Source organism: Simochromis diagramma, unplaced genomic scaffold (genome assembly GCF_900408965.1).
Source record: "Simochromis diagramma unplaced genomic scaffold, fSimDia1.1 OVJJ01000293.1, whole genome shotgun sequence".
In the NCBI taxonomy this organism is placed as follows: Eukaryota; Metazoa; Chordata; class Actinopteri; order Cichliformes; family Cichlidae; genus Simochromis; species Simochromis diagramma.
In genome coordinates this window covers 6,218,781-6,240,914 of record NW_024386801.1, presented here as the reverse complement: position 1 = coordinate 6,240,914, position 22,134 = coordinate 6,218,781, and the positions used below count along the sequence as shown (strand labels likewise).

The 22,134-nt window shown below is 41.4% G+C and overlaps 1 protein-coding gene across 1 annotated transcript in view; it reads left to right on the top strand.

Moving 5' to 3' along the window:
- The window catches only part of itpr2 (inositol 1,4,5-trisphosphate receptor, type 2), a 58,828-nt gene that overhangs the window by 5,606 nt on the left and 31,088 nt on the right, over positions 1-22,134 (top strand). The window contains exons 4-37 of the mRNA XM_040025337.1: positions 462-548; positions 1,512-1,670; positions 2,436-2,534; positions 2,677-2,760; positions 2,921-3,067; positions 3,901-3,996; positions 4,281-4,334; positions 7,306-7,457; positions 7,957-8,056; positions 8,137-8,297; positions 8,389-8,530; positions 8,687-8,845; positions 9,476-9,648; positions 9,873-9,992; positions 10,230-10,415; positions 10,499-10,750; positions 10,834-10,981; positions 11,100-11,250; positions 12,421-12,608; positions 12,707-12,830; positions 12,947-13,004; positions 13,165-13,342; positions 13,614-13,781; positions 14,223-14,309; positions 14,404-14,529; positions 14,653-14,775; positions 14,934-15,134; positions 15,490-15,741; positions 15,907-16,032; positions 16,147-16,275; positions 16,506-16,626; positions 17,248-17,429; positions 17,739-17,881; positions 18,408-18,516. Coding sequence (XP_039881271.1) covers positions 462-548; positions 1,512-1,670; positions 2,436-2,534; positions 2,677-2,760; positions 2,921-3,067; positions 3,901-3,996; positions 4,281-4,334; positions 7,306-7,457; positions 7,957-8,056; positions 8,137-8,297; positions 8,389-8,530; positions 8,687-8,845; positions 9,476-9,648; positions 9,873-9,992; positions 10,230-10,415; positions 10,499-10,750; positions 10,834-10,981; positions 11,100-11,250; positions 12,421-12,608; positions 12,707-12,830; positions 12,947-13,004; positions 13,165-13,342; positions 13,614-13,781; positions 14,223-14,309; positions 14,404-14,529; positions 14,653-14,775; positions 14,934-15,134; positions 15,490-15,741; positions 15,907-16,032; positions 16,147-16,275; positions 16,506-16,626; positions 17,248-17,429; positions 17,739-17,881; positions 18,408-18,516 — 4,785 coding nt within the window. The remainder of the gene's footprint in view (positions 1-461; positions 549-1,511; positions 1,671-2,435; positions 2,535-2,676; positions 2,761-2,920; positions 3,068-3,900; positions 3,997-4,280; positions 4,335-7,305; positions 7,458-7,956; positions 8,057-8,136; positions 8,298-8,388; positions 8,531-8,686; positions 8,846-9,475; positions 9,649-9,872; positions 9,993-10,229; positions 10,416-10,498; positions 10,751-10,833; positions 10,982-11,099; positions 11,251-12,420; positions 12,609-12,706; positions 12,831-12,946; positions 13,005-13,164; positions 13,343-13,613; positions 13,782-14,222; positions 14,310-14,403; positions 14,530-14,652; positions 14,776-14,933; positions 15,135-15,489; positions 15,742-15,906; positions 16,033-16,146; positions 16,276-16,505; positions 16,627-17,247; positions 17,430-17,738; positions 17,882-18,407; positions 18,517-22,134) is intronic.

Genomic DNA, 22,134 nt, shown 5'->3' with positions numbered 1-22,134 from the left:
TCTTTCCATCTAGTACAGATATCTGGATTCTGAGTGTTAAATTATTAAGATTTATTTGTCAACGTGAGGATAAGACGCAATGTGTTATGAGTAAGCCAACATCATTATTGAGTTTAACATCACTTTGCTAATTTAACTGTAAAATACAAATTTTCTTTAGACCTCAGCGTGAGAGCCTCTACTGTGTTTTGCTGTCAGCTGAACTATTTTCTTTCCGTTGCTCTCTGATTCACCGCGGGGGTCTCCTCTGCTTGACCAGTGACACACGAAGCAGAGCAGAGAGGTTAAGAGAGCATACTTCAGTTTATTATGACCATCCAGCATATTTTTTTTTTAAAAATGGTAGCGTAGGGTTGGTCGTTGATCTTGTGTGGACAACCTTTCCGTTTGTAAACAAAATGTGGAATGAGGAAGGATGTGTATGTAATACCTTTTTAACAATCGTCTGCTTCGTTACGCAGCATGCAGCAGAACTGGAGCAGAAGCAGAACGATTCAGAGAACAAGAAACTTCTTGGAGAAGTTGTCAAGTACAGCAGTGTTATCCAGGTAGAGATAATCTCTTAAACTATGGTGTTACACTCTGTTGTGTGCTGAGTCTATCTTTTGTTTTGTTGTTTACCCAGCTTGTGTTACTGTCATCTAACCCCTGACACCTCAGGCAGGTTTCTAAAAAACAATGCTGGTATTTGATTTCACTCATTGCTGAACTCTTGCCTGCGTGGTTGGATTGGGAAACCACACATTTAACTGCTGTTGTGAAAGGTACCGGCCATTGTTCCCTTACCTTAGTTGACTCGCCTTATGGATAAGCAATTTGTCTGTATTGACTCAAAGCACGGGCTAATTTAGAACCTCGTTTGTTCAGTGAATTCAGGAAATGTCTCCAAATGAAGTCAAATTAAATAACATAGTGGAGTAGCTCGTGTATCCTACAAATGAGCGGATGGCTCATTCAGTCCAGTCCTTGTACCTGAGCATTTTCAGAGGAATGTTTTTGCTTATTGTTAACACACACAGACCTGTGAAGGCACCTTGTTACTTGCAGGCTCTCAAAAACACATCATATGTCCACTTTTCTTTAGTTGAATCTAATATCAGCGTGGTGTGCAGGGTGGGGGACAAAAAGACGAGATGGCAGACCTAAAGCAGCACTGTTCTCTGAAGCATCATCAGAAATTGCACCTGCAGTATACACATTTTGCCAGATGATTATTCAGATTATAACTTAGATTTGTTGAGCAAAAATGTTAAATATTTCATGGTTTTAGCATTTTCTGGGGTTTTTCTTTCTTCTGAATCATATGAATAATTTTTACATACATTTTTTATGTTGTGTTTATGTTGTTTTAGTCACCTGCTGGTTGAACATAAGAATCATTTTCTCTGTGTAGCAGGACTTTTTTCTTCACACTAATTCCCCCCCCCCTAACAATGATAGATAAATGGTCTGAATACATCCTCCTCCACTGCTCTCCCAAGTGTCTAAACTGCCTAATTTTTCTGTCTCAGCTCCTGCACATAAAGAGTAATAAGTACCTGACGGTGAATAAGCGACTCCCTGCTTTGCTTGAGAAGAATGCCATGCGGGTTTCTTTGGACCCGGCTGGAAATGAGGGCTCCTGGTTCTATATTCAGCCCTTCTGGAAGCTCCGCAGCGAAGGAGACAATGTAGGTTTCTGTCTCCTTGGCATCAGCTCTTTGTAGACATGAAGTACTGTACAAAAAACTTGACATTCCCTCTGTCTAGACTGTCAGTTCATTGTTTGTCCTGTTCAAGTAACATTTCTGATTTTGTCCTTCTCCTTTGGCTTTAGCATCCTATGGTTAAAGGTATTGCTTCTGATTGTGCATGATGTGTGTACATGTGTTAGGTCTGACACAAAATACTGTGGAAAAGCATGGATGCAACACCATTTCGAATGCATGTAGACTGTCAGGTTGAGGTTAAAAATCTAGTCAGCTGGTTTGCTTTTTATCTACTGTTTGCCACTGCTGAAATATTGTCAAATACTCCAGAACAGCACAGGCCACCTGTTTCTGATACCACAGCGTGCTTGTGTGTGGATGCTTAAGAGGAGAAACAGTTGACCGTGTAGAGTCTGTTACAGCTTTCTATTTTATGGACTAGGAAGCATGTGTTAAGTAAGCAAAAGGAAGTGCACTTTTAAGTCCTCGTGTCTTTTGAATGCTGCATTCACATCCTCTGGCCATGGTATGAATAAATCTGTTTGCTGTGAACGGCTCGACTACTCTCTCAAGTGAAGCCCAGCCTGTTTTGCTGCTGCACCCTTGGCCAGAAAAAAAAAAATGGGGATGTTTGAAAAACCCTTTGCATGGATGCATTCTTACTTTCCTGTTAAGCTATTGGAAAACTGCAAGAAACTGACAAAACAGGGTCTCTTTTTGTAATTTGACTGTTCTATTGGTTTCAAGGTGGTGGTTGGAGACAAAGTGGTGCTAATGCCAGTGAACGCCGGACAGCCGCTTCACGCCAGTAACATTGAGCTTTTGGATAACCTTGGCTGCAAAGAGGTGAGACTAGTGCACTTGGATTGTTTTTCATCAGCACCGGGGTATTAAAAGGAGGATGTCACATTATTACTATATCATCATAGTGATTTCGGCAGATGACTCTTATTTATCCGATTGTCTGCTACTTGTGTGCATGCCCTAGGTCAATGCTGTTAACTGCAACACCAGCTGGAAAGTCACCTTGTTCATGAAGTTCAGTGACTACAGGGACGATGTCCTAAAAGGAGTATGCTTTCTTTTTCCTCCCCCGTCTCCTCCCCTCTTTCTTTGCATTCTTGTTAGCCATTATTTTTAATGGAACCACATTCATTACATGCGTCTTAAAATGTGTAACATGCAGTTTTCTTTATGTAGCACTCATGTTTTTGTTTGCTGTCCTCTGTCAGGGAGACGTTGTGAGGTTGTTTCATGCTGAGCAGGAGAAGTTTCTAACCTGTGACAAGCACAAGGATCATCAGTACGTTTTTCTCAGGACCACACTGCGGCAGTCTGCCACCTCTGCTACCAGCTCCAAGGCTCTGTGGGAGATTGAGGTAAAGCATAGAACAGACTGAAGATGTGACCGTAGTATGTTTGGTGAATTCAGCCCCGGGGTAACTTGGCGGTCAGGGGGCAGTTTCTCCTTCTAAGTAACTGCCAGGCACGGCTTTAACAGAGTAAAATCCTGACTTGTAAACTGTGCTCAGCACAATTTGGATAAGCAGATATTAAAATTGCCATGAAAAAAGATCATTCAATCATGACTTTATGACATTATTTCCCCTTTATGTAAGATATGTGCTCGTCTTTAGTTCTGTATAAACCCGTCTGTTGTGCTGCATGTTCCTCTTTATCAGCTTGCAGTTAGTTGAAGTTCCTGTTGTCCCTCTGTTTGTGCCAGGATGTACTTCTCTTACTGTATCAGTGTCTGACATGTTGTTGCAACAGTCTGTGGAAAACAGAATATTCTTGTGTTCTTGCCAGTGTGTAAGAGATGACGCTGACTCTGACTCATTCTGATACTGCGGTGCAAAATGATGTTGGCGTACCAAAAGCTTTAAAATCAAGGCATTTATGCCAGTGTGACTTTTAGTTCATAATCTTCCAGGTCATGTAACCGCACGGTGTTACATTCAGCGAATTAATCTCAATGCTTTTACACCAGCTGTCTTTTTTTTTTTTTTTTTTTTTTTTTTTTATATGTGCAGATATATGTCTAAATATATGTGCAGTACTCTAATTCACATACAAGCTGTGAGCAAGATAATTAAAGCTCCTCTCAACTGCTGGACACTGAAATACATTCTTTGGAGTGATAATGTTGAAAACATGCTAATCTCTGATTAAAAAAAAAACTAAAGCTTCTTATTTTGTGTCCTTATGTCAGGTTGTGCACTATGACCCCTGTCGGAGCGGAGCTGGACAGTGGAACAGTCTCTTCCGCTTCAAACACCTGGCGACTGGAAATTACCTGGCAGCTGAGGTTTTTTTTTTTTTTATGTTACCTGCTTTTAAAAATCAGCTGACATTAATAATCATATGGTGTTTATTGTTCAAGCTGAGTGCACCTGCTTTTCAGTTTTGAGTGAGCACAGCTGAAGAGGATTTTAGATGATGTGCTGTAGGTGGCAGTGTTCCCATTGTTATGCCCACTATCACCCGTGCGTTGCTGTTGAATAGATTGTTTTAGGTGTTGATGAGGATAATGACTCTGTCATCAGAGCTTTCTAGATCTGAGGCCACTGACGGGTCATCTTCTCTCTGCAGGTAAACCCTGAATTCATACCCAAAACTGTGGAGACCAAAGGAGATGTGAATCAGGTAAACAAGCTGATTTACATGTATTATCACACCCCCTTGACATCAGACTGTGGCTTACTTTAATTTTGCTTATATATTATTAATACTAAGGCACTGTCAGTATTAATGAATTTTAGAGCACGTTTAATTCTTGTTCTTTTTTCTAAATTCAACTGAAATAAGACGAGTTAATTAACACGAGAGAAACTTCAAATTGTGTTTTTAAGGTAAATGCGTTGTAACTTCAAACTTCTCTGTCTCCCCATTATTTGGTTATGCAATACCACCAGTTCCTTTCTCTCTTTCTCTCTCGCACACACACAAACTCTGCCAAACTCCAAATCTATATCTAGACATTTCTTTCAGCTCTTAGCGAGCTTGCACATTTGTATTCTGGCAATGCAAGGAGCATGCACACCAACTCTCTCAGTCTCGCACACTTTCTCATGCACATGCTGAATTTCAGACACACAGGGGGCTCCTTACATAACGTCTGGGTGTGTGGGGGTGCCCTGCGAGAGGGGATGGAGGGGAGGCAGACGTGCTGTCTGCTCTGCTCCACTCGGCTGTGCTAAGCTGGTGGGGTGAGTCACTAGCAGAGCGGAGGGGGAGGTGGAGGAGGGGAGGAGGAGAGTGGGAGGATGGAGAAGCTGAGGCATGGAGGCAGCTCCGGGGAGCTTCCCATTGACATGCAGAGAACAGTGGGAGAAATTAACCCTCACCATTATCTGCAGTATCTGCGCTCTTTAGGAGCCTAAGTACTGCAGTGTCTGACACAACACACGGAGAAGTCCCGGCTCTTTGTGTTTTCGGTGTAATTTGTACTTAATTAATCAACATCAGGTCTTATTTAGGTGTATGCATGGAAAAACACAACAACTTGACACTAGGTATGTCAGTGCAGAACCAATACTTTCCATACTTACAATTTTATTTCAGCGTGGCTGAATATTTACTGTGCAGCCGGATGTACTGGATCTTTTTTCCATTGGGTATGCGAGTACAATTTGAATTATTGCCTTGGGATGTTGGTAGATTTGCTAGATTGCACATGAGGAGAACAACATGTTTTTACTGCCTTCAGTGCTAAACTGTTTATCAGATCAATCAAAAGTTTTTACATGGGTGGAAAAATTGTAGAGTCAACGAAACGCTTGAATCAAACTTTCTGTTTAATCTTGTAATCCGAAGTTTTTTGAGTGCAGCTACAGAAAAAATGATTTTTTTTATTTTTTATTGAAATAATCTGAAGTACTGTCATTGATTTGTTTTTTCTCATCGCTATTTTCACAAAACCAGACTACCTTTTTGCACTCGCACTTTAGGTTTTCGTTTAGTTTAAGTTCCCAGTGAACTATGTTTGCAGAGGACGTGAGCTGCAGTCGGAGTAGGAAGCAGGTGGAGGAATGCACTGGCGAGAAGAGGAATGAAACACATGGGTGTGAATGAGATGGGGGAAGATAAGGGAATGATAAAAATTTGAGGAGTGGAAGTAGTGAAGGTGGATTAGTTTAAATTCCTGAAATTACAGCGAACACGAGAGGGGAAGAAGAGGGTGCGGAGGAGGGTGAAAAGGTGGAAATAAGTGTACAGGGAGATTTGTGACAGAAGGATAGCAGCAAGAGTGAAAGGGAAGGTTTACAACATATAGTGAGACCTGCTATGATGTATGACTTAGAGATGTGACACTAACAAAAAGACAGGAGGCTGAGCATGAGGTAGTAGACTTAAAAATGCTAAGATTTTTTCCTCTGGTGATGAACAGGAGTAAGAGGATTAGAAATTAGTATTTTGGAGGGACGGTTCTGGTTACAGAGGTGACGCTGAGATGAATATGGAGCTGCCAGGCAAGAGGAAAGGAGGAGGTTCATGGATGTAGTGAAGCAGGACATGCAGAGGGTTGGTGTAACAGAGGAGGATGCTAGAGATGTTGTGATATGGAGGCAAATGATCCACTGTGGCGACCCCTAATAAAGGAGCAACTGAAAGAAGTAGTAGTAAAAGATAATGACTTTGAATGGTAGTGGTATTTCCTAAAAATAGGAAAGTGAAGGAAAGCAAGATGAAAATAACATCGTGATTTGATGCATCCAGGTAGGTAAATCTCCAAAAGTTGATTCTGTTCATCTGGACGTAGCGTTTTGTGGGAGAAACGTTTTGTCACTCATCCAAGTGACTTCTTCAGATTAAGGAACTGACCTCCCAGCCCATTGTTCCTTCAGTGGGCTGGTTTCAGTCATTGTGCAAATGTACTGTTTATAAGATTTGGGGAAACCTGCAGTCAGCTGAGACTGAAGAAGTCACTTGGATGAGTGACGAAACGTTTCTCCCACAAAACGCTACGTCCAGATGAACAGAATCAACTTTTGGAGAACATCGTGATTTACATACATGGAGTCACTCAATACACTTGAGAGTTACCAGTCCCATCCAGAGCCTGTTAGCCTGTTAATTACTTTGTGTATAATGTCATAAAAAAACAGTTTTTCTTTCCTGTGCAACTCCACTGTATGTATGCAATATTACATGCTGTATTTAAAAGCAATCATGAGTAGCTGGAACTAGCATTAACCCAAAAAACAAGCAAACCAAAAAAACTTGAACAATTTGAGTCACTAAAAGTTTAAAACTTTTCAGTCAATTTTCTTTTGACTTTTAGACGTTTGAGCAACAAAAATAAGCATTTTGATGCAATGGTTCAGGAGGATAATTTGCACAATAACCCTGTTAACCTGTGTATTAATGAGTTGCACTCTGTACGACTTTCTTCAATTGACCCATTTGCGTAGCCGAGCTCTGCAGAGAGATTCTTTTTTTTTCTCAAGTTAAACCAGCATCGACTCTGCGCTTGCTGTGCTGTGTTGAGTCTAATAGTTGAAACAGACTCTGACTGACGAGTAACTTGCCTGTGCCATATAAGCTTTTAAACTGCACACACAAATGTTTACTTCCTTTGTTTTTGTGGGTGTGTATGTGCGTGTGTACGCTTCAGAATGAGACCGATATTGTGTACTCGAAGAAGAAGAATCAAGCAGCAGAAAGGATTGCTTTCACCTTGGTTTCTGTTCCTCATGGGAATGACATTTCATCTCTGTTTGAGCTGGATGCCACCACTCTGCAGCGTGCCGACTGTCTCGTGCCCAGGTCAGTTATTCCCACGCGAGGCAACGCTAAAGAAAATAGGTCACAGCTTTAACTTCCACAGGAGGCTCACAGTAGCTCATGTCAGAAAATCTTCCATTTCTAATTCTAACTTCTGACCCTTTTTCTTGAGATTACTTAAATTTTGTTGTTAGTAACAATTATAGTGACTCATGGGGGATGGAGTAAAACAGCGTTATTAAAGGTTATTCCAGTTCACAATAAGTGGAACACATTCTAGGTTAATGTCTGTAACTTGTAAAAAAAAATCAATCACAAACCATTGGAGTAAAAGTTGGAATAGCTGTTAAAAAACAGAAATTTTAGCTTCGTAATGGGAATTTGTGACTTTCAGTATCCTAAAGTCTTGCTGCTGCTAAAAATAACAATTTAAGAATGGATGTAGGTTAATTGACTTTACTGGATGGATCACTTTTAATTATTTTACCACAGATAAATAATTAACTGACATTCATGCTGTGAATAAATTGCCCTTCCTCAGAAACTCCTATGTAAGACTTAGACACCTGTGCACCAACACCTGGGTGACCAGCACCAACGTCCCCATTGATGCAGATGAGGAGCGTCCAGTTATGCTCAAGGTCTGAATATGGCCACACTCACACACTCGCACTAACCCTGGAGAGATTACTTAACATATTTTTTTTGGCTGTCACAATAGATTGGCACCTGTTCTACTAAAGAGGACAAAGAAGCGTTCGCCATTGTGTCTGTTCCCCTATCAGAGGTCAGAGACTTGGACTTTGCTAATGATGCAAACAAAGTCTTGGAGTCCACTGTGAAGAAGTGTCTCAACGCCAGTATTACTCAAAATGAGAGGAGGTATAGAAAAGCAAGCACCGCGACACACGTAACACCAGATGATGTGCATACTTCATGTTCTGATGTAATATTTCATTCATGCATATTTCAGGTTTGTGACTAAGCTTTTGGAGGACCTGGTTTACTTTGTGTGTGTGGTGCCCAACAACGGAGAGGACGTTCTGTCTGTGGTCACATCCACGCCCAACCGGGAGCGGCAGAAACTCATGCGGGAACAAAACATCCTTGCCCAGGTCAGGAATATGTAAACACAGGTGCTGATTGGTACTAAGTATTAAAAAAGGCCCCGGTGCAAAAGTCTACTGCAACGAATGATACAGCTAAATTACAATAAAAACATTTTGTGTTCAGTGTTCTTTATCAGTGCATTGTGGTTTTTGCTTGTCTAGATATTTGGCATCCTGAAGGCTCCATTTACAGATAGTGGCGACGGGGCAATGCTAAAGTTGGAGGAACTGGGAGACCAGCGCTATGCTCACTACAAGTATATGTTCAGCCTGTGCTACAGGATCCTACGCCACTCCCAACAGGACTATCGCAAGAACCAGGTATGTTGTCATGCTGTATATAAGCTGCTGTTTTTGGGTTTGATCAGCTAACCAGTGCGGGGAAAATAATAAAATCATAAAATCATTCAGCAACAAAGTCTCTGGCACTTTGTTGATTTATTTATTTATTTTTTCAGGCCAGGAAAGTTGTTCCCTGGCCTCCATACAAGCTGATATTGAGTTTTCATTGAGTTGTCATCAGGGTCATTAACAGTGTCAATAAGATGTGAGGTAGCTAAGGATAGAGGTGGCTTTTGACTGAAACCAGTATAGATTCTGCCAGATGGTCTGAAAAAAATCTATTGGGGACCCCAACTGATGTGTTAATGGTCCCAATCGAGGTAGTAGGTCTCAAAAAGAAAAATCGCAAATGCATGGCAACATTCAGTCAACAATTGTGCTATGATGATCAAAACAGCAAAATGTAACGTTCCCTTCTTTAATTTTATTGCAAATCCAGTTTTTTATTTATTATTATTTATTTTAATAAAACAATAGTCTGTAGATGACCTAACAAAACCCCCAGTCCTTTGGTGAGTCTCACCCACACACATATATACACACACACTTTTATTCCACCACCTTCTGCATCACGAGTGCTGATAAACGCATGTTTGTTTCCTCATGCAGGAATATATAGCCAAAAAATTCACAATCATGCAGTCTCAGATCGGGTATGAGATTCTGGCTGAAGACACGATCACTGCACTGGTGCACAACAACCGCAAGCTGCTGGAAAAACACATTACAGCCAGAGAGATTGAGACCTTTGTCAACCTGCTGAGGCGCAACAGAGAACCCAGGTCAGTCAAGCAGACCTCCCAAATATTAGACAACCCCAGGGAACAATTACATGGAGGGAAAAAATGCTGGAAAAGTGTTAAATTAGTTCAAATCTTTCTTCCAGCTGCTGCTTACTTACTTGATATCTTTTATTTCTTCTATTTTTATGTATACTGGTTAATCTTAAATGTAAATATATATTTGAACAAACCTCGGCATTTCATGTCTGCTCTGCTTTGCACAGATTTCTGGACTATTTGTCTGATCTTTGTGTGTCCAACAAGACGGCCATCCCCATCACACAAGAGCTTATCTGTAAATTCATGCTGAATCCTTCCAATGCAGATATCCTCATCCAGACCAAGTGAGTCACACCTGGTGATTGTTATATTTTAAAATGTCCCGAACCATTAAAAAAAAAAAAAAAAAAAATCCCAATATGTGATGCCTTTGCACAGCGTGCGAGACTGCCGTTTCCTCCAGAGCGTCTACCTCTTGTGAAATGTATATTTTCAGCAGCAGCAGCTCCTACGTCAGTGTGTAAAGTGAGCAGTTTTTCTAGCTACTACTTAATGTCTCACTCGCTCTTTATCCTTCCAAGACTAATCTCAAACATAGAGACCAGCAACCTGGAGTCCTCTCTGATACAAGAAGAGGGGGAGGAGGAGGAGGTTTGGCTCTATTGGATCGACAGCAACAAGGAGCCTCATGGCAAATCCATCCGCCACATGGCCCAGGATGCTAAGGCCAGCCACAAGTGTGATGCCGAGATCATTACCTACTACAGGTCTCTTTAACATTCAGTTCCACAAATGCGTGCACAGAAACCATTTTCCCCTCTTTCTGACAATTTCTTCTTCTACTCCACAGATACCAGTTAAACCTGTTTGCTAAAATGTGTCTGGACCGACAGTACCTAGCCATCAACCAGATCTCCAGTCAGCTATCTGTGGATCTGCTCCTGCGGTGCATGTATGACGACTGCCTGCCCTACAACCTCAGAGCCTCCTTTTGCCGCCTCATGTTGCATATGCATGTGGATCGTGACCCACAGGAGTCCGTGGTTCCTGTGCGCTATGCCCGCCTCTGGACCGAGATCCCCTCCAAGATCAACATTAATGAGTGAGCATCTACGTGTTGGGTTATTATGTGTTTACAAGTATAATTTGTGAGTGACTACATGTAGATTTTAATGGCTTCAACAGGTTTGAGTATGAGTCAACTGACAGCTCAACGGAGGAAATGAAGAAGAAGTTTGCTCCAACTATGGAGTTTGTGGAAGAATATCTTAAGGATGTGCTAAACCAGGCTCATCCTTTTGAGGAAAAAGCTAAGAATGAACTCACATTGGAGGTAGGATAAACAAAACTTCAGATATAACTTTGGCATGGTTTTTTTTTTTCTTTTTTTTTTCATTTACTGGTTTTATTGGGTTGTTTTAATGATGGATCATGTTTGATTTCTCTTTCAGGTGGTGAACCTGGCTCGAAATCTGGTTTACTTTGGTTTTTATAGCTTTAGTGAGTTGCTGCGTCTCACGCGCACTCTGCTGTCCATCTTGGATTTTGTCCAGTACCCGGCCAGCCCCTTGAACAAGCTCAGCAAAGGCCCAGAGGCTGGCGGTTAGTCCAGTTATGTGTTTAAATTACTGTATGTGTGTCTTTGATTTTTTTTTATTAATCTAAATTTAAAAAAATCAACTATAATATTGATAAATTAAACGATTTGTCCTCTGAAATGCCAGACAAGAGCTAAGCATCAGTCAAGTTTCTAAATGTAAAATGTTCTTGCCATAGTTAAGAGTATGCAGGAGTAAGGCTGTGAATGAAAACATGAGGTTTGAAGTCAACTGTTAAAGTAGACGGAGAAAGCAGAGGAACAAAATTCATCATTCATTTTGCTTAGTTTATTTTTTAGAGGTTTTTAGGGAAATAAAAATGAGATCAGTGAAACCAAGATATGAACTTATAACTAATGAGACGTGGAGATGGTTAATGAGGATTTTCTGCAGAGAACAGAGACAGATCTGCTCATGCAATGCAGATAGAATTTAAACAAAAATTAAAACTTTTAAGATTGGTGAACGGACTGGTAGATACAAATGGTGTTGAGGTTTAATGACATGAAAACACTAACTATATATTAACTTTTCTTCAGCTGGAGAAACATCTGGGTCATCTACGATGCTGTGAAAAAGTTTTTGCCCCTTTCCTTTTTTCATAGGTTTTCAGAATATCTGTCACCCCTTATATTTTAAACAACTTGAAAAATCACACAAAGATAACCAGTTTAAATAGAAAATGCAGTTTTTAAATTATGATTTTAATTAACTGAGGGGAGAAAAAGATATCCAAACCCACCTGCCCTGTGTGGAAAAAGCAATTGCCACCTAAGCCTAATAACTGGTTTTGCCACTCTTTGCAACAAGAGCTGCAATCAAGTGTTTGCGATACCTGCCAAAAAAAAAAAAGTAGTTTATCACAGTTAATTCATGATTCATGATTTGTCATTAATGTGACTATATGTGAAAAAGTAATTCATTTATTATTCATTACTTTTTCTCACGGGGCAGGTAGGTTTGGATAGCTTAAAAAAGGTTTTATGATGTGAAATGTGACAAATATGCAGAAAACACTAAGAAATCAAGAAGAGGCAAATACTTTTTCATAGCTGTGTAGTAGCATTTTGTTTCTCTTGACTTTCCTAGCTTTTAATGAACGTAATCTAACTTCAATAGGCTTGACACAGACACAAACACATAATGAGACATGTATAAATCTTATTTTCTTTAGGCAACAATGTCCTGCGAACGATCCACGGTGTTGGTGAAATGATGACTCAGATGGTGATGAGTCGAGGTGTGCCACACATCCTCCCTGACTCTCCTCCTTCTCTACGCTATGGGAAGGTGCTCTTCCTGCCTGAAAATGAGGATTTGATGGTGATGGACACAAAACTAAAGATCATCGAGATCCTGCAAGTCAGTGGCACTTCTATATGTTCTGCTTACCATCACTGCTGCATTTTCTTTTTCCAGTGCTTGATACTTCTTTTGTGAACTTTGGTTTTTTCTGACAGTTCATCTTGAGTGTGAGGTTGGATTACAGGATCACATACTTACTGTCGATCTACAAGAAAGCGTTTGGGGACAGGGCCTTAACTGACAGCTCGATGTCTTTGGCCGATGTGCCTCCAATAACACGTGAGACTTTCCTCTCTTACCATGCAAATGCAGAAAAGTTATTTTATTACATTATCCTGTGTTAATTACTGCAGTCTGCTCACGTCACTTTTTCTTTCATTTTATTTTGTCTTCAGCTTGTGAACCTGACATAGATGAGATTGTACAAAAAGCAGAGAGCATGTTTGTAGAAAGGTGGGTGAACATGTGCCTATTTATTGACTCCGCGTGATTTGTTGGGGCGTTTATGCCTTTATTAGATTGACAGTAGAGACGGACAGGAAATGTATGCCAGTGTTTTTTAATATGCTTTCAAACATTCAGATAAAGCAAATTAAAATTTAAATATGCACAGCTCTGACTTCAGCTCTGAGTGGAGCGCGGTGGAGCTGGACGGTGAGGATGGCCGGACATTTTTGAGGGTTCTGATCTATCTCATCATGCAAGATTACCCCCCACTGGTATCTGGGTCTCTGCAGCTCCTCTTTAAACACTTCAGTCAGAGATCTGAGGTGCTGGAGGCCTTCAAACAGGTAACAACAAAGCAGTTGCACTTTCTGAGTTAAGCGATTATTTTTTTCAGTACTGGTTGATGTAATCAGTTTGGAGGAGGAGTGTTCTCTAAAGAGCCAACAGCTCTAAAATGCATCACTAAGAGATTCCTCAGATGGAAAAACTGCCTCAGAGCCAGTTTGACTCCAAAGTGGTACACAGAGACTTATTAGAAGATAGCAATTTCTTTTGGTTATACATATTTTAGGAATATCCCTGACTGACTCTTCATTGTGCGCGTGTGTGTCTTAGGTCCAGCTGCTCGTGTCAGAGCAGGATGTAGAGAACTACAAGCAGATCAAGTCGGATCTGGACCAGCTGCGTCTGACCGTTGAGAAGTCAGAGCTGTGGGTGGAGAAGAGTGTAGTCTACACCGGTGAAGAACTTGCTGCCAAGATGGCCAAAGAGCCAAACACTGAGGTGCTGTGCTCGTATTTAAAAGTAAAGCATCTAGAAGCAACATCTAAAAGTAACGTTTTACATTTTAGAATTGGATATGACATTTTCAGCTCTCTCAGAAATTACTGTTTGTGTTAAATGGGCCATCAGTAATTCTTCTGCACTGTAAATGGTTTCGATGATTGTTGTTTTTTCTTCACAGCTAATGAAAAAGTCCAACTGTTCTGTTAGCTTAATTAGTAAAAAATGTCTGACTTCACAGGGAACTGCATTTAGGCACTTGTGTGTCACAAATTGTTATTTTTATTGTCATTTTTAGAGCATCTCCGTGAGTGCTGGAAGTCTTTGAACACACTTTAATAACTCACTGAGATGGGATAAGATTTCTTCATATTAAAATCAGACCTGTTTTAAAGTGGACATTGAGCACAACTGTTTTCACATGTCTCATGTCTCTCTCAGGAGGCTGTTCTGAGCCCAGTGCAGGATGGGGAAAGTAAACCTCAGATTGACGGTAACAAGGCAAACAACTATAAAATAGTAAAAGAGGTGCGCTGCACATCCTTATCTCAAGTGTGTTCCTGTAAAATGTCTGTTGGGCTCTCGTGCATCTGAGAAAAAAATTTGTGGGTCTCATCTATAGATCCTGCTGCGGCTCAGTAAGCTGTGTTACGGCAACAAGAAGAGTCGCGTGCAGCAGCAGAGGCTGCTGAAGAACATGGGAGCTCATACAGTGGTGCTGGACCTGCTGCAGATCCCTTATGAGAAGGTAAGCCGTGTACACAACAGCCAGTTCAATGATTTTCTGCTTCAGTCTGTGTGCAACATAGTTACTGGATGTCTCCCTGATTCTCTAATCATCTTTTATTTCCCCGGTGCCATGTTCTCACAGAGTGATGACAAGATGAATGACATCATGACCCTGGCACATACATTTCTCCAAAACTTTTGCAAAGGAAACCATCAGAATCAAGTTCTCCTACATAAACAGCTGAACCTCTTCCTCACTCCAGGGGTGTGTAGACATGACTATGCTCCACTTTTTCTCATGCTGGCATGCCTTTGGGTGTCCTCTTTCTAGTAGTGCGACAGCCGTATGGTTTCTTTTGATGAATGATTCAGTGTGCCGTTTAAGTGAACGTTATCATCTTCACAACTCCTGCTTTTCTCCAGCTGCTGGAAGCTGAGACGATGCGCCACATCTTTATGAACAACTACCAGCTGTGCAATGAGATCAGTGAGCGGGTGGTCCATCATTTTGTCCACTGCATCGAAACGCACGGAAGACATGTTCAGTACCTCAAGTTTTTGCAAACCATTGTGAAGGCTGATACAAAATATGTAAAGAAATGTCAGGACAAAGTCATGACAGAGGTTTGTTTTTATTGTTTGCTTTTTGTGTGAAAAATGGGAAAAAAATTATCTTATGAACAGGAAACACTCATGTGGAAGTTCTCCAAATCAGTTATCATGTATTTTTCTTAATAACTGCAGCCACTCATCTAACTGGTTATTTAAATTTAACATGTGACAGATTGCTATTACTAATCATAACATTTCATGTTTGGTTTTCACTGAACTTGAGAAGATGAGAATACTTGCACACTACACAAAGAATCAATTATAAGTTGAAAGGCTTTTTTTTGATGCTTACTTTTAAATGAACGCCAGTGTGCGAGACTCTTCCTTAAACCTTTCTTCTTCTTGGGTTCTCTGTTTGCGTTTCCAGCTGGTGAACGCTGGTGAAGACGTGCTGGTGTTCTACAACGACCGCTCGTCTTTCCAGGTGTTGTTGCAAATGATGGGCTCTGAGCGGGAGCGGGCCGATGAGTATGGAGCTCTGGCGTATCATAACACACTCGTGGAGCTGCTGGCTGCCTGTACCGAGGGAAAGAACGTCTACACTGAGCTGAAATGCAATTCCCTGCTGCCGCTGGATGACATTGTTAAAGTTGTCACTGATGTGAATTGCATACCAGAGGTAGTGACCAGATAGTTTTACGACACAATAAGAATACACATTGAGGTGTAGGGTAAAGATAAATAATATCGCCATCCTTCTGTAAAGACATTTTTGGTTATGTTTCAGTGCTGTGTGCCTTCAAAAACTAATTGGGCATTGCTTTTTCTAATTTCTCGCCCTAAGGTCAAAACTGCTTATGTGAACTTTGTGAATCACTGCTATGTGGACACAGAGGTCGAAATGAAGGAGATCTACACCTCCTCCCATATCTGGAAGCTCTTTGATAATTTCCTGGTGGACATGGCCAGTGTAAGTCAGGTTCATTCACCTCTTTTTCTTTCCTTATGAGCCTGTGTATGTGTCAAGACTATTGCATAGGAAATGATAATAGACATATTCCTCTTCATGATTTTTGTAATTTAGGTGTGCAACACTACAACGGAGCGTAGCCATGCAGATCTAGCCCTGGAGAAGTATGTGACGGAGACGGTGATGGCCATTGTCAAGGGATTCTTCAGCTCTCAGTTCTCTGTTAATCACTCTAACCTACAGGTATCTCTTCACCCCTGACAAGCATGCAAATGTCATGGATTTGGATAACTTTATGGTGAACATATTTAATAAAGATTGAGTTATTTTTTAGCAGTAATGCAGTAATGACCTCAGAGACATTCAATTTTCAAGTCATGCCATCTGATTGTTCCTCTGTATTTCTCTGTGGTTATGCCTTTTTAAGTTAAAGCATCCTGCTATTTCTTCTTCTTCTTTTATTTAAAATGTAGACAAACCAGTCTATCTTCATCAAGCTCCTCCAGTCAGCCTTCCGGATTTACAACTGCACATGGCTCAGCTCAGCTCAGAAGGCTAATATTGAGAGTTGTATCAAAACACTGTCCGATGTGGGTGAGTGATGCAACTTTGCTCTTCAGCCTCGATAGGAGATGGTTTCATTACTTCACATTCACTGTATATTTAAAAAGTTTTAATCCATATCTTACAGTGCATATGCTGATCTGAATTTTTACCAATATTTATTGCTGTAATGTTGCTTTTCAATTGTCCTTTATTTTACTTATTATATGACATAATCGTGTGCAGCACAGTTCCATTGTCCTTTGCTGGATCAGCCAAAGTTAGGCTTTGGTTGCATTTGAGGTTGAAACATATTTGAAAAAGAGATCTTTCACAACACCTCCACGCAGTCCTATAAAAAACTAAGTACACCCCGTGACTCAGTAGCTTGAGGAACCGCTTTTAGCAGCTATACCTTGAAGTAACTAGTTTCTGTATGACTTTAACAATCTCTGACATCATTGTGGAAGAATTTTGCCCCGTTCTTTTTTTCTTTTTTTTTTTTTTTTTTACAGTGTTGCTTCACTCCATTGACGTTTGCAAGCAGTACTTGGTGTGTGCTTAGTTTTCCATAGGGCTGCATAGAGTCCTGTGAAAGCCTCCCTTTTCCCATGACTGTAAAGTTAAGCTCACGATGACATCTCCTACATGTTCTACGTGTTCTTCCTTCAGCTAAGGCACGATCCATAGCCATCCCTGTTGATCTGGACAGCCAGGTCAACACTTTGTCTCTCAAGTTCCATAGTAATATGGTGCAGCGGGCAGCTAAAGATTGGAGGATCTCTGCACGTACACGACCTCGCAAGGAGCCACTGGGTGGGCCTGACTATAAGAACATCATAGAGAAGCTGCAGGTGAACCTTTATTCTAACACTGGGAGTCTACATCTACGCTAGCAGCTCTGACACTGCAGTGCTTTGAGTCTATGATAATGTGCAACATGCTCAAGAAGGAATATTAGGCAAATGAACATTTTGATCTGACGACTGTGCTAAGCTGTTAGAATTTATCCTCTGGGTATATAGAAAGTTTTAATAGTCACAGTAGTGGCCTGACAAACTGACATTGCCATCCCTTGAAATTACGTAATGTATGAACATGCATGCTCATCAGGACTACAGTCTCTGCTGCAGCATTTTTAATGCATCTGTTGTGTTGTGCAGGGGGTTGTGTCCCATCTGGAGGAGCAGTTCAGTCCAAAGGTTCAGGCAGAGTTTTCTGTGCTGGTGGATGTTCTGCACAGCCCAGAACTGCTGTTTCCAGAGCCTGCTCGTTTACGCTGTGAGGGTGGAGCTTTTATGTCCAAGTAAGCAGCTCTCTATAAACTGTCCTTAGAACAAAGACAGCCCGCAGGCCACATTTTAAAGTGTTTGTCTGACCATTGGGAAAACTAGCAGCATGACTAAGTTAGTATTTGGAGTTATGTGCAGTTTTTGACAATGTTTTTTTTTTTTTCACCTTTTTATCAGCTGTGTAGATGCTGGAAAAGTAAAAAAAGAATAAACTTGCAAAATACACTCTAAATGATAAATGAACGACATTGCATAGAGCCACATTCAGCTTTAAATGAAACGAATGAGAGCATGGTAGCAAAAAAGTCAGCATTTGTGGCAGTGGCCTGCATGAATTGACAAATACATTTTGTAAAAAATACTCAGACACATCATCAAACCTCTGAGGGTGCTCTCACTATTTCTTCTCTATGACACCCTCTGGGAACAGAGAGGGAGATTTCACCTGCGGTGATCATTAAAGCGTGGCCTTGTTTTGTGAGCAAGCGAGTGCATTAACCATAAACCAAAATGACGCAGCAACTCTTATCGCTCTTCCAGACTAATCAAACACACCAAGAAGCTGATGGACAAAGAGGATAAATTGTGTCTGAAGATCCTGAAGACGCTCAGAGAGATGCTGGAAAAGAAGGAAAGCTTTGAGCAATCTGTGAGTACATGACACTTTAGGTGACTTTAACAAGTTCACCAAGTGAATGCTTTTAGGGTGTCACATTCACCTTTGCATACAAATTACGTGAGTGAGATAAATCCAAAAGTTTGCTTTGGATTTATCCTCAACTTCATGTGTTGGCAATGCTGTGCTCCTATAGCAGTGCAGCGTAGTGCTTGTTTTCTCTCAGGTCTGTCAGCCCAGAGCCCAGACTCCCCTTCATCAGTATGCTGTGGGCCTTTCTGTGTTACATAAGGCAGGGAGGCACTTGAGGACACACTCACACTGAGAGGGAGAAAAGGAAGGAGGAAGTAAAGGAAGGAGGAGGAGGAGGTGGTGGTGGGGGCACGCACTGAACAAACAAATCAATACTGCAGCGAGTTGGGGGTACAGGAGCCCCTGTCCTGCTGCACCTCCCTCTCAGCCAGAGGCCTGGGAAGTGAATGACTAGAGTTGGTAGGATGACACGCAAATTTGTGTAGAGGAGACTCAAAGAGGTGGCTACGTGTGCGAGAGCGCGCATGTTTGTTCACATTGACAGGGGTGGAAGGTGAGGGCCAAAGTACAAAAACATCAACCCTGTAATTACTGCTTGCTCCAGCTGTGTGGCGAGAGAAGGTGCCAGTCTGAAGTTCACACAGGATGCGCCGTTCCTGTAAAGACCTTTTATCAGTTCGCACAAAAACATGACATGGCCTGTTTTAATCGTCCACTGCTTTGCTCAGTTTGCAGCTCCATTTGTCTTGTTTTAAAGAAAAGTGGTAGGAAAGCACGTTTGCATGTTTCATGCATGCATGTGATTATTATTAGTCCACTTAAGGCACAGCTTATTAAAGCAGAACAAATGTATGTTCTTTTACCTTCTATTTCAGTATAATGGTATTACTAATACTGTCAGGACTACGTTGCTCAATATAGTACACGGCAACTTGTTTGACTTCCAGCTGCTTGAGGAGTCAGAGTTTTGCTTTTCCTTTTTGTGTTTGTATTGTGTGTCAGTCAGCCAAGCTATGTTTTTTTTTTTTTTGTTTTGTTTTTTGGAGCGCTTTTTTTTTTTATTTTTATTTGAAAGGCAAATGATTCAACAGTTGTGTGGAACAAGATAAGAGGAATTCAAAGTGGAAAAACAGTCACTTTTTTTAAAAGCGGCTTCGAGAAGCCAGACAGTGCGGTAACGATATGTGAAATGTCAGTTTGTGTAGGTGTGCATGAGTGTGCTCGAGCATGTATTTGCGGCCTCTCTTTGTCATATCCGCGTAGCCCTGAGTGTGGAGCTGCAGCCTTACTGCACGAGAGAGAGAGAAAAACGATTGATGGAAATAATGAGAGAGAGAGAGAGAGAGAGAGAGAGGAGGCAGGCAGGCAAGCAGACAGACAAAAACAGAAGGAGAGAGACAGAGTGACAGCAAAGGCAGTAGAGGTTGGTGGCTCCCCTGGGGTGCAATGAGTGGGTGGAGGAGAGTGAGTGAAAGAGATGGAGGGAGAGTCATTGAGGGAGCGAGGGAAGCAGCCATGTGAGGAGCCATGTGAGTGAAAGAGAAAAAAAAGTGGGCAGCGGCTGCAGGGATAGGGATTGGAGAGAAGCAGAGTCTGCTCAGTCCATGAGGAGACAGGGCAGGGGGTGCGCTTACGTAACAGCCTGCAGTGGCTGAGCCAGCGTCACGTGTACCACCACGTTCTCCCTCCCTCCCTGCTTACTCTCACTCTCCTGTCCGCTTGCTGCCTCTGTCTTCCTCCTTTGCTCCCTCTACGCTTTATCTTAGTCTGTGGCAGTCTGTCTGCCCGCCTGAGTATTATAATTTTATTTTTTTTGTCTCGCTCACACCTGCTCCCACCCAGGCCCTGCTCAGGTGTTTGCCTTGATCAGAGAGGGCAATATCTGCAGTAACTGCACAGAGATGTGTTGGCTCTGACTGCTGCATGTCACTTGTTTTGGCTGTCAGTAAAAGGCCACTTTAAATGTTTGTGCTCTCACTTGCCCTCAGGAAGTCTGGGTTGTATTGTTCGGGGTAAAAAGTTTAGTGATTTATTTAGCTTTCTTTCCTTTTCTAAGGTGGATATCAGTCAGGACTACTTATAAAAATAAACAAATAAATAAATAGAAAACCTAATGATCTGTGCTTTTCTTTCCTTTAATGAAGTGAAGCAAATCTCCAAAACAGCTGAGCACTGTAGATTTTAATGGCACACATTTGATGCCAGCCAGTATTTACAACGCAAGGAAACGCTCATGTGTTTTTTTAATAGTTTTTTTTTCACCAACAATGGGAGGCTGTTGAAAGAGAAGGATGTAAACGCCTTTGGCTACACAGAGAATACTTCATAATAGGATCAGCTGGTTGCTGGTTTCAGGGATTTGTTAGCAATAAGATATTTTTTAAATCCTTGCAGTTACAAATGTTAGCAGCCTGTGATTAAACTTTTACTAGCCTGTATTTAAGATATTTTTTTTAAATTGATATAGACGTATGCATAAGTATGTAAACAAGTGACATAGGAATAAAAAACCAGCTAATTATGTAATCTAAACCACTCTCACGTGGTTTCTTTTTCCTCTCTCTATCACACTCATCTGTCATTCACACGATGTCTGTCTGTCTCTCATTCTGTCTTGCTTGCCAAGTTTCACACCACCTGCCCAAGGCAAAGCAGATTTACAGATTACCACCCTCTCGATGCTAAGCGCATCACACACAAACGCACACGTAGATGCAAGGACTCAGACTCAGACACACTCCCAGGCATGCAGTGTCATGCTGGCTTGCCCTGCGTGAGCTCATACTGCAGGCCTTTCCTTGTTTGTCTGTCTGATGGGAATCATGATGGACCATTCCTTTAGGTTTTCTAGGTGGAGAGGGTCAGGCAGGCAGAGAGCTGCGTGAGCTCATGCGTACATTGTAAAGATTGACCTTTGACTGGACTCTGGCTGAGACAGCATGCTGAGTTGAGTCAGAAAGTTGGAGATTGCAGAGGTCTAACCAAAATAGTTTTGATTTGTGAAGTCTAACTTATCTAATACAAAAAAAGTGTTTATTTTGCTGCGTGAACTTGTGCTGAGGAGGTTCTTCTCAGTTCCTCTTGCCCTTGCTTCCCTCGATCCATCAGCCAGGTGTCTGTTAGGGGAGCATTATGCTTTGGTTTCCATGGCGATGAGGGATTAGAACACGTTGTTTTGTCTAGTCTGGCCGTGACTGGGCGCTGGAGGTCTGTGTACACCATGTAGAGATGCCTCCAGAACTGGAGCACGATGCCTGCTGAACTCTTTTTAGTTCCAAGCCGAGAGAGACAGAGAGAAAGTTTCACTTGTACTGCAAGAAGATATCCTACTAGAATATAAAACACTGAATTATACTTATTTGAACTTAGAAATAATCTTCCTGTGGGTTGAGCAAAAATATTTCAGTTGTTCCAGTTGTTCTTATAAAACCTTGAACATGGGTGGATAATTATTTTTAACCCTGTGTAGCTTTATAAAATCTGCAAGTTGAAGATGCTTGAAACTGGACCATCACGTTCATTTGTCGGACTCCTTTCTTGTTTAGTTCTGGCTGAAAAATTACTTTTAAATCACTGATTTACCTTGACACAAGCAAAAATAACAAATGTATTATGTGT